General features: G+C 35.3%; 1 protein-coding gene across 3 annotated transcripts in view; it reads right to left on the minus strand.

Moving 5' to 3' along the window:
• Positions 1–1,509: 1,509 nt before the first annotated feature.
• LOC149779387 (cAMP-responsive element modulator-like) overlaps positions 1,510–12,273 on the minus strand; it is a 52,244-nt gene continuing 41,480 nt past the window's right edge. For all 3 annotated transcript variants that reach the window (XM_089940036.1, XM_089940035.1, XM_089940034.1), the window contains exon 7: positions 1,510–10,372. In XM_089940036.1, the coding sequence (XP_089796162.1) occupies positions 10,228–10,372 (145 nt within the window). In that variant the 3' untranslated portion in view covers positions 1,510–10,227. The remainder of the gene's footprint in view (positions 10,373–12,273) is intronic.

Raw genomic sequence — 12,273 nt, forward strand, 5'->3', positions numbered from 1 at the left:
GCCATGCTCGGACATGCGGGGGGACTTACGCCCACTGGGCAGCCTAAAATTGGGGGAAAATTCCATCAAAGAGTCAGAAAAAGCTGTGGAAGCAAGCGAGGGAAATAAGGGTAATATCTGGCCTGATGTCAATAGCTGCGTCGTCGTTTCCTGGACCAAACGACGCATCTGTTCAAAGGTGGACTGTTGTACCCTGTCAAAATTATTTTCCTCCATTGCCGCTGATGTTACTGTGGCCGACGGTTGCAAACGACAAACTTTAGGTGGAGGGGGGATCCCAACGTCCCCCACAAGACTCGCAATGGAGGCTGTCTTCGGATGTATACTGAAGACATCAATGCTACCTTTCTTCGACTTATTCCGTCTATCCCTCCCTTTTGCTGCCTTCTGGACTACATCAGCCCACATTTGCTCTGTCCAAGTATTAAACACGCTGCATGGTATAGATGATGTACACTTGGTACATACAATGCAAGAGTCATAGTTGTCTTCTTTTGCTTTGAACTTTTTGCATTTCATGCATTTGGTTGACATTTCTACTGAAACGACACAAGAAAAGAAAACAATGCACAAATTAGCAATTCAGCATGTTATTAATTCGCTAATACCACAACCGTTACTAACGGAGTAAGCGAAATTAGTCAGTGTCGCGTTAACTCTTAATTGACAACACGAGTTCAGCGATAGCGTGTGTAACATGGTCTTCAGTAGACGAAATCCGTAAAGGGTGACAAAGTCACTCAATTTTGAAAAAAATTGTTAAAACAATGTATACAACCTGTAGAAGAATGATTGTCCAATGCAATAAATCCAAATTTAACTTCGGATGGTCCAATTTAACACTAAGATGGCTTGGATTGTTTGGCTGTATAATGTACGTGTTATCAGTACAAGCGAAGCTTAAAAACTAGTGACACCTGGCGGTGGCAAGGGGAGGTAAAGGGCAAGAGTTATTGCCCTTTGGTCTATGAGATAGACAGAAAAGACGAATTTTCGTCTTTTAGTAGAGCTGTATTCGAGAGGTAGCAGGCTTATATCCCTAACATTAATGTGATCGGGGAACGTATTTGAAGGAGAAAGTATATCCAGTATGTATTGCCAATGCTTTAGTTCACAGACAATACAGGGTCAAGATAAATGGATGGACATCGAGAGACCCAAGAAATAACTTGTAACAGCAAAATAAACACGACCTGCAGTAGATTTCATATCATAAGATATTAAACCCCACATTATTTATACTCAACAAGAAATGTGCTGATGGATACCCAATTGTATTATATGTACCTGAAAACTGACCTAAATGAAAATATTGATCAAATGGACAGATTTACAATGAAACAATGACAAGGCCTTACTATTATTGTGGTGGAAAAAAGACTAAAATTTAAGATCTTTATTATTTACACCAGTTGACCAACATGTTCAAATCACAGCAAATGATACCATATCTAGAGTAAGTTAAACTGTAACAGTATTGGCTTAGTACAAAACTCCGAAAGTCTGATATACACATATCATTTTATTTACATAGAAAAATGTACAATATGTACAAATTCTCAAGTAGTTTTCAACATTTGCAGTTAGCACATATACTGTACCACTTTAGTTTTATATTAATGTACATGTAAGTTTATATACATCTTTATATCTTTTGGAAATGAAATGAAATTTTGTCTGATTTTCTTTTGCAAGTCAACAATGATGCAGCAAATTAAGCAAAAGTAAATAGATACAACATAGATACATAGATGGAAAACGTGTATGCCCCCACTGCAGAAGAAAAGTCTAAAAAAGGCAAAAGTAATGTTAAAATATTGAAAGCTTGTGAGAACACTAAAAACTAAACAGGTAAACCACACATGCTCAAAAACATGCATAGTAACTTTAATATGTCTGCCAAAAATGGTTCTTGCTGAATCACGTTAGTAAAAGTTTTTATCCACAAAGATCAAAGTCAAAAGAGTCCAGAAATGTGTTTTAAAAAAATCAAAATAGGCTGTAATGGAATGAAAATCTAATTTGTGTCGAGTGGTTTCTGCAAAATCTTGCTAGCACGTTTCTCAGGATGGATATTACCAAATCAAGATGCTTGCTCTGCAAACAATGGGGAAACAAAAAAAAAAAAGGCAGTAAACCCAGAGCATTATTTGCCTCAAAGTTGTATCTCTCTTGACTGCTGACTTAAAATGAACAATAATTTGAAATGAATGTTTAAAAGTACTCTCAGTAGTCCACAGGCCAGTTTCATCAAAACTATTCATACACATTAGTGATGTGATTTGGATTTTTAACGTAGCTTTAACAATTTTTCAAACATATTGCTACAATGTCTGCATTGTGGCAGTTTATAGTGATATCTAGCACTGGGGCATCATGCCGCAGACATGTAGCATGATGTCCCACCCAGTCACGTTATTCTGATATCAGGCCGACCAGTCTTAACACTAACCTCTTAATGCTGAGTGCCAAGCGAGGCCGCTGTTAGTACCATTTTTGTAAGTCTTTGGTACATAAACATTAGTAACTGAAATTCTATATCATGTTATGCAAAGAGTAGCATGGGGAGGGGGGTTATCTAGACTCTAAGTAATAAAAATGTCTGAAACCTCAACAACAACAAAAAAAGGGAACTCAGCTCCAAAATCCAAAATGAAAATCATTCTACCAGTATCTCAATGTTGCTAAAATTTCACATATACAAATTTACACATTATGATAATTATGAGATTTTTTATTAATGCAGACTCAAATTGGGAGTTAAATTGTGTGCTCACACTATTTGTCACTATGGGACCAAGTTCATGGCACAGTAGCACAAGTTAATTTATCCAGTGCCAAGGCAACTGGAGTCAAGTGCACAGTTCAAGGACACCACCAAACCTCGCTGGCTCCTTGGACAAGTTGAGCATGTGTGTGACTTGGATTTTTAACATAGATCTAACAATATTTCAGTCATATTGCTATGATGTCTGCAGTGTGGCAGTTTATAGTGATGTCTAGCACTGGGGCATCATGCCACAGACATGTAGCATGATATACTGCCCAGTCATATTATCCTGACACCAGGCCAACCAGTCCTAACACTAACCTCTTAACGCTAAGTGTCTAGCAAGGCAGCTGTTAGTACCATTTTTGTAAGTCTTTGGTATGACTTGGTGAGGGTTCGAACCCATGAATTCCTGCATCCAAGGCAGACACTCTAACCACAAAGCCACCGGGGCGGTCAGGACAAACTGAAAAGTTGAACAAAGACATTAAAGAAAAAAGGAAAGGAATGGTAAACGATTTGCTGACTTAATATATTCCCACCACTCTGGTATCCATACCCTAGCCCCATGATGGAGATGATTCTACAGCAAGCAAAATTGATTAAATCCTCTGAAAACAGTACAAGTACAATGATTAGTTGACATGCATATTTTCTGACGATGACCATAATATGTATCGTTTTACTACAAACAACTGAAAACTGAAAGTAGTTGCATTTACAAAATTCTGTAAATTATTGCATTCACCTGTAATTCAAAGAGCAACAACTTTCACAAAAAATCATGGTAACAAAGATCTGTCAATATGGGCATCTTCAGATGCTGACCATAACATAATCCATGAATAAAGTTCTTTGAAGGGACTGATGCTCTACAGACCAAACATAATTTTCAGGGATGAAAGACAGATCCATTTCTTCAATGCCAAGTACTGAAACCATCTCTGATATTCTTTAAAATCTCCAACATACCAAATTTAGTTAAAATAATATTGTATTAAGTTTGACTTGACATGTTCAACTGAGTAAGTGTAGTACAGATTGTTGTACAGCCATTGGCCTTGAATGGATATAACATTACTGAACATGTCCAAGCAATCTCAAAAGTACAAAACCCCAAGCTGCTATGGCATCTAGTTAGAAGTAGCCATAATACAATTTTCAAGATGGTCACCATTATCATATGTCAGACAAAGCAGATGCCATTATAAGTTTGGGGGAGGAGGCTGAAAACCCTATGTTGCAATGACCATTAATTTAGGAGTCCTAGCAATAACATGATTGGGTCAGAATGCCAAAGGTCAGATAGGCAGCATTTTCAGTACCATTTAGTACAAAGCAGAGGTAAGTATTTCAGTGACAACCTTTTGCACATGTAACCATCTATTCAGGTGCAGTGTTAAACAATATTTTTATGTTGGCTGCTACAATGGTAACAGCTGTTGTCCACGGGAGTCATTTTCATTTAAGAGCAATTAGACACAATAATAAATCTTTTAGTGAAAACCCCATGTCAATATAACAATCGCTTCAGGATCAGAACGAGATTTTCAAGCTGGTCACTGTAGTTGCCATATTGGATGCTAGATGGCATGTCCAGTGTGTGCCATTTTCATACAGGACCAACCAGACATCAAAAGGAATTTGTACTGAAAACCCCATGTTGATATGATCATCCATTCAGTAGAGATAACAGAATTTTCAAGAGGTTAATTTGGTGACAATATTGGATGTCTGAGAGGCACCATTTTAATTTATGATCAACTAGAGATCACATAAAAATCTTTTGGTAAAAAGAAATCATGTTGATACAATTATCCATCCAGGAAGAGTAGTGAGAACAAAATGGCAACTAAGCCAGCCATATTGGACCTCAGCTTGGCAAAATTTTCATTTTGGACCAACCCATCATCATATTAAGTCTTTTAGTGATATATGATCATCCATTAAGGACAGCTGTAACAGAAAAATTTCACAGCAATCCTCCCATAAGTTTAAGAGTAACAATAATAAACTTGTTGTTTTTGTTGTTGTAGGGTTTAAATCCATTTTTTAGCACAAGATAGGCTATACATGGCAGCCAGTATAACTGGTTGAGGAAGAACCCTGGAAAACCCCAGGAAGAACTACCAACCCACGTGAAGCTACTGGCAGGCTTTTTCACATACCCACGTTAGCCAAGCCTGAGACTCAAACCCATGCAGACAGGTGAGGTGACAGATGGATGACAGAGAAAAGATCAACATTTAAGTTAATTTAGTCTATGTTCAGATGCCAGAAGTGCTAAAAACTACATGAAAATTTGCATTCACAGATTTCTGTCACAGCTGCAGCACAAATAGGGTAATATGAGTAACAAAAATCTTCAGACAATGTACCAAGTTTCAAAGCAATCCATCACACACTTGAGATTCAGCTACAAATCAAAATGTGCAAAAACTCTAACAAAGATTTTTTTATATGTGCATGTTCACGTGGTGAACATCACATTTAAAAAGTTTTATGGTAATGCATTAAAAGCTTTTGGAACTAGCTGCATTCACCAAGAAGTTTCATGGGGACTCACTAAGAAGATCTTGTTGTCAACTGCATTTTGCTGAAGTCAAAAAGATCCATCACTCTTATAAGTGTAGGGCCACTGTGCTTTGATTGCATATCTTTAAGTGACAACCACAATATTTACATGGTAGGTAATCCATCATAAACTGGTGGACAAGTTGCGTTCATAAGATTGTGGGAAAAACAGAAGGATGGCCAGATGGGCACAATAATTCTTATATACTCCAACTTTTATACAGGTCGGGGTATAAGAAAAACTTTTGGATAGTTGTACAGGATCTTGGTCCTAAATGATTTGCATTCAAACTTAATTTTGTGGCAAAAACAATGGCATCTGAAAAGAGATTTTAAAACATGTAGATACAAATTCTCAGGCAGTTTATACTGAGAAATTTCTTTAAATACCAGACATGATCTTTTTTTTTAAAACTACGAAACAGAATTTCATAGACAAGAGATGTAAGAAAAAAAGAGCAAAGTTCAACTACCATGGTTTTTGGTTACTGCTAAATAATATGACCAAGCAATATCATTTTAAATGGGGAATTGTCCAAACTGAAGATGAAAGTTACCCTTGTTTACAGCCATTCAACTGGCATACATGTTTTGATAAATACAGGTTCTAATGTACATTTCATCTAAAATTTCTACCAACATGTAATAGCAAATATTGAATTCAAAACAAATATTTCAGAAAACTAAAGTTGTCAGCAGTAGCACACAAAAAAAATCCTGCTTCTCTTCCCTAGTTTGAGACATGAAAAATATCCAAATTGCAGGTTTGTAGGCATAAAGTGAAAAAGAATCAGAATTAATGTCAGGTGACTTTTTTTTTCTACTTGCAAGCAATGTGGTATAACCCAGGAAAGTAGGTCACAGTTATGTAGGTTTTTTCAAGTGTTCACCTTCATTTAATGTGCACTTGGACTGCATTTTGGTCTCAATATATTTAGAAGTCTGTATACAGTATACGAGTGATGATGAATGAAATACAGAAACTCTTTCATAGTACCTAAACTTTGGTATGTGATACACCTCTATACAAACTTTTATTTGCCCAGCAAGTTTCCTTTAATAGTTCGTTAAAACAGAAGTTACAGCTCTAAAAGGGAGCATGGACATGAATGTTTAAACAGGCAAAATCTTGTATAATGCTTGCTTGTTGAAAGTCAGGATTATAAAACAAATACTAATTTACATGTCATATATAAAATCCTATATACAGAATAACAGATATAACATTTAGTTTATTAATAGTTCATTATTTATGCTGGCCAGGAAATTTTAAATATGTAGAATATATACCAGTGTAAGGGAGTTCAACAGTCTGATGTAAATACATAGTAAAAGTGGAACCTTAACAAGAGAATATTTTGTAATGTATGTGTGGGTGGGGGCTAAGAAAATGAATGGCCCATTACCTCACTCATTGGATTCTAATACACACGCACACAGTGAAACTGATTTTATGAAATAAATAGTAATGACTACAACAAAGGTTATATTGTTATGAAATTTTCAACAGACAGACCTCAAAACATTGTTTTGTCATAAATATTTAATAGCTATAACAGATATTTTGAAATAAAAAATATAAAAAATAAAAATAATAATTATTAATGAAATTCTATACATTTAAAAAACATTAATGAGTATTGATGAAAAAATTATCAAATTCTGATGTTTAGCCAGACAGTTTTAATTTTTTTTATGTCAGCAATCTTTAGAGTTCAATATTATGCAGAACAGTAATTATTACCTTAAGAATGTCTGCTTTGTTGACTCTATGCTTACTTTTCAACTATGTATAATGCAAAGCAACCTATACATTTCTTTACTGAATCTGGATTGGAGGAACCCTTAGCTATGTAAAAATATACATATTTTTCCAATGTTCAATACTCTAGAAATTTTACAAGCATGAATCATTAAGACAGACAACTTAAATTACTGTGTACTTCTATTTCTACATACTGTAGCTACCAGTGTGTCTACTTCACATTCAACTCTGTCCAATACCTTTCTGAATGAGTTTGGCAATCAGTTTTGTATTTATAATCAGACAGAATAGTGCATGAAACCATGAACTTCTCAAAAATGGCCTCATCTTAATAGAACATAGGCATATGCTGCTGATCAGCTGACAACTTTGTACATCAAAATGTTTGCAACCCACCCTTTCAATTCATAAACCAACCCCAACATGTATACATCATGCACAATGAAGTTACTGCTCAAAGAAATGTGCAAGACTATATTTGGACAGAGTTTAAAAATACCACTGCACAACATACACCTGATCATTTCAAATGATATAATGGTAAGAAGGATCAAAGTAGACTCTGATTTGCCCCAGCAATAAGCAGCAGCAGTTCTACATCAATATTATTTACTTCAAGGCATACATATGGAAATTTAGTATTTTGGTATTTTGGTAAACCACATGAAAATTCTGACTGCATACCATTAGCCATGTGACCTAAAATATAAATTTTGGGGTCAGTAACAAGCTACTAACAAATTTATCCCATCAAAGACCTCAGATCCAGACTAAGAGAATCATTCTTATTGAGTTCATCAATGCATATGTATGCCTTTATATTCACTTGAAATTTTTTGTAAGTATTGGAATTTGACTCTTCTTTCTACATTTCATCACTGTCAGAAACATCTTACTTTTAATTCAGTTTGATTTTGTATTAAAAATAAGAATTCCAACACGTGAGCACAACAAGCTATCCAACTGGTTCCACATCAGAACCTGTGGTAGTTGTTTATTATATACTTGTGACATCATGGCACTCCAAGTAACACTATATTTGCCCTTGGCATGTTTCTGTATTATGCAGGTAATTGCCCAATATGGGATTATACTGGACAGTCATTGACCAATGAGAAAAAAAGTTAGTTTAGTCTGAGATGCAATAAAAGTTGAATGCAAAGAAATTAGGTTTGGTTTGTTTACTGTTTTACATCACATCAACACAATTAGGATTATTTAATGCCAAAACTACTGAAGTGAATCTGTTACAGAGCACTGCCATCTCACCTCTGTCTGCATGGGTTCGAGTCCAAGGCTCAAGCTAGCATGGGTATGTGGTAAAGCCTACCAATAACTTCTCATGGGTTGGTGGTTCTTCCCTGGATTTTCCAGGGTTCTTCCTCCACCAGTTATACTGGCCACCATGTATAGCCTATCTTGTGCTGAAAAAATGGCGTTAAACCCTAGAACAAAAAAAACTGAAGTGAATTGCCTCATCTAAGAACACACCATGGTAGTCAACCATCTTTTCCAAAGGTAGGATTTAATCCTGCACCATTTTGATCATTAATCAGGCATACAAAACACAAAGACATCACAGTTCTTGCCTCCACTAGTTTCCATGATATGCAGCAGGGTGCACTAAGCATATTCTACATCCCCGAGTCCCCAGTGGCAAGAAAAAAGGTAACTCAGATGAATATCCAACAGAAAGATATTAATGTAAGTAACCTTTGTAGAAATGTCTAAACGCACAGGCTAATATATATGTAGCCACATTTGTTCCGATTACAAATAGCAGTGATTTTTTTAGCATGTTTAGAAAAGTAATGTGACTCAGCTATTGCACATCCTATAACAAAACATTCTTTGTGATGTATATAAGGAAGCACATGTTTGTAACTGACACACTGACAACCCATCCCAGAGTTACTAGACTGAGAAGAAAAAAACAGCAACAGAAAAATCATAAATATCCAGAATTGCACTAATTCTTTTTCAAGAATAAATGGTTTTGTTCTTTGATCATTACCAAATAATGCAGTGTTAATGCACAGGTTGTCAAAAGTATGATGTGATGATCATAGTTGGAGTAAATAATTTTTTAAACTAGAAATATGTTTACAGAACTTAGATGCTCCACGAAAGTACGAGAAATTACCAAAATGGAAAAATAAACTAAGGTGTGACAGATGATCCTACATAGACAAGGGTATGCCTACACCACTGTTACTGTGTGGCACACAAATTAGGAGCCTCAAACAAAATTTCATCTCTGCGAGCAATAGTTCATGTTTACTTATTTCTTTGTGACAAATGAGCATGCTCTACACTGTTTCCATGCTTTGCTGTCCACCATTTTTGCATATGAATGACTGGTTACCTGACTATGTGACATAGTGCCTAACAAGTGCAACTGTAACTACATACTTTTAAGTACAATGATATATGCAGTTTCAAATCAGTTTTCCGACAAACACAAACTGCAGTTTGCCTTATTAAGAATCATATGGTATCTACATATACTTCTTGGTGCATAGCCATTAAATTTTCATTTTCAAACACAGATACATCTCTCCATTTGAGACTTCCTTCATACTCAGAAAAATGAAGGAAATACAATTTTTGTATAAAAAAACTAATAGCCTTCATATGCTTTTAAGTACATATAAAAGATTTTCAGAGTTCTTAACAACCTGAAATCTTTCTTAGACATAACCTGTTAAACATGTAGATTTGCGACTCAATGTTGCAGACTACATTTTGCAGAGTTTAAATACACAACCACTCTGTATTCCATGTACTAAACATATGGCTTCAAAGTGAGAATAGATGCGAGTAAGAATGGATTTAATAAAAATACAGCACTCTTACTCAATCCTTAATAACCCTTGAATATACACATTGTCTAACTTGCACAGAATCTGAGCTTCCATAACCTTAACCTTTATTTTGGTTGCATAGCTCCTTAAAAGCTCTCAAGTATTCAATAACCACCATAATCTTAACAAAGAAACTCCGTTTATCAAACATCAATCATAACTTTATGTTCATCCTTAATAGTTTTGCACTTCCTCTGTACATGGATGAAGAATAAGAATTTCACTGTTGATCCAACATTAAAAGTAAAAGGTCTCTATCCTTCCTTTTGGCAGTATAGCTCTTTCAATGCTTTTAGTTCTTCAATGAGTGTTTTATTCTGATTTTCTAACACAGCCACTCTGTTTTCCAAACATTTGACATATTCCTTTTTCTTCCGCCTACATTCCTTTGCTGCCTCCCTAGATGGAAAAGAAGACAAAAAATTTACTTTTCAAATCATACAGACATATATGGAATTATGGACTCAGTTTTCTGTACTATTATATATACTTGTTCATCCTTAAGTTTTGGACCAGTACTGAATGTTTAAACTTTGCCATCATATTAAACCACAACTGAAATGAAGAATCTCCAACAACAGCATCCAGTACAGACTTCTTTGAAAATAAAACAAGGAAGTTTGAGTCAACATACAGCTGAAGATCATCAGTGATGAACCAGCATTACTATCATTAATGGTTTATGCCAACTGTACCATTTCATCAACAAAAAAGCATATATTAGGTGCTTAACATGGTGGTAGTCCGACAATATAAGATGTTGATACACGTGTTTGTGATGTCTTACTGCCATAACAATCGGTGCTATCAAGTTCTGTTCCCACAGCATTGGCTGGAAAACTGAAGATCACATTTTCAAAAGTATCTCACATAGTTGGAAGCCTATATTGGCACAGTTGCATAACTAACTGCTTTAAACATACATATAGTCTTATGCCTATTTCCTCATCAAGTAAATTCAGGCACAATCAAATTGTTGCATTTTCAAACTCTGTTGACCACAAGTCCAGTTCTTTGAAGACTGACGGTGCCTGAGGCAATATGAAATTGGATGAACTAGGCTGTAACTTCTTTAACGAAATGAATATAATATTTAGCCTAATGTGATTAGACACATTAATTTAGTTAAAGAAACTTAATGGTAGTTCAAAAAAATTCAGCATTCCTGGAGTATCACAGCTCTTCAACCGACTGACACGGTGGTCAACAAAGGCAGCAATGCACACGAGCAAAACAAGAAACATCCACATTTGCTTAAAATAAAGCACACACATTTCATGAAAAATTGCACCCAGTAATTATATTTGGCAAAATTATGCCAGCACATTACAGAGTTTTCTGCACTGCATTTTCAGTTTTAATAGGATTTTCACAATTGCAATAGTAACAGTGTAAATGTTTTACCAAATGTACACCAGAAATGGAGAGACAGCAGCTGCATGTCCAGCCCACACTCAAAGCATTGCTGAAAAACTGTAACCAAATCCATAACAAGTGGTCAAAGCTGCCACTATAACCACTGCCAGAAATGTTATGGATATGTCTTGGTTCCCACTAACATGTGCTTAACAAAAATCCAAAGACTCCTTCAAACATGAATGAAATCTAGTCTGATCATGAACATCTTGATACTACAAACCAAGCAAACTTCATTTACCTTGATCCAGAGGTTTTTCATTGTCATGCTAACAAAATTCACACATAAAAAAGAATTAGTCCACCAAGAAAAGGTAAATAAAATTTATTTAAAAATGATATAAAAATCATTTATTCCATGTAAAATTCTAACCTAGTCCTTACATAAAAACAGAATTATGCCAATTAAATTGTATTTGTCTATGCTGAGTGGTTTCAGTAAGATTGGCCTTGTGAGCTTTCTTGGAAGAGCATACCGAAGCAGTTCAATGGACAGAAACTGGTGGAAGAGGGGCATACAAATTCATCACATTAGGGACATACCTGACTGTTCTCAATGTATTTTAATAGCCGAGTTTGGTTTACTAAAGTTAAAACAAAGAATTTCTCACAGGCTCTAATGCTCTACTGGGCAAAAAGAACTTCCATGAATTCAAGATAAAAATGTCTTCCTTTTAACTGCTAAATGTTGAATTCATCACCAATACTCTTCACTGATCACAAAATTCTAAAATTAGCTGCTGTGGTGGATATATTAAATGTTATCTTGGTGACATTTTCATTAAGGACAAAGAACAGAAGTCTCTTGGTGAAAACCCCATATCATAATTATCATCTGAACAGGGAAGTGGTCATATTGGAGGTATAACTAGTACAATTTTTAT

This window comes from Sinohyriopsis cumingii, chromosome 17 (assembly GCF_028554795.1).
Source record: "Sinohyriopsis cumingii isolate HCF-2022 chromosome 17, ASM2855479v2, whole genome shotgun sequence".
Classification (NCBI taxonomy): Eukaryota; Metazoa; Mollusca; class Bivalvia; order Unionida; family Unionidae; genus Sinohyriopsis; species Sinohyriopsis cumingii.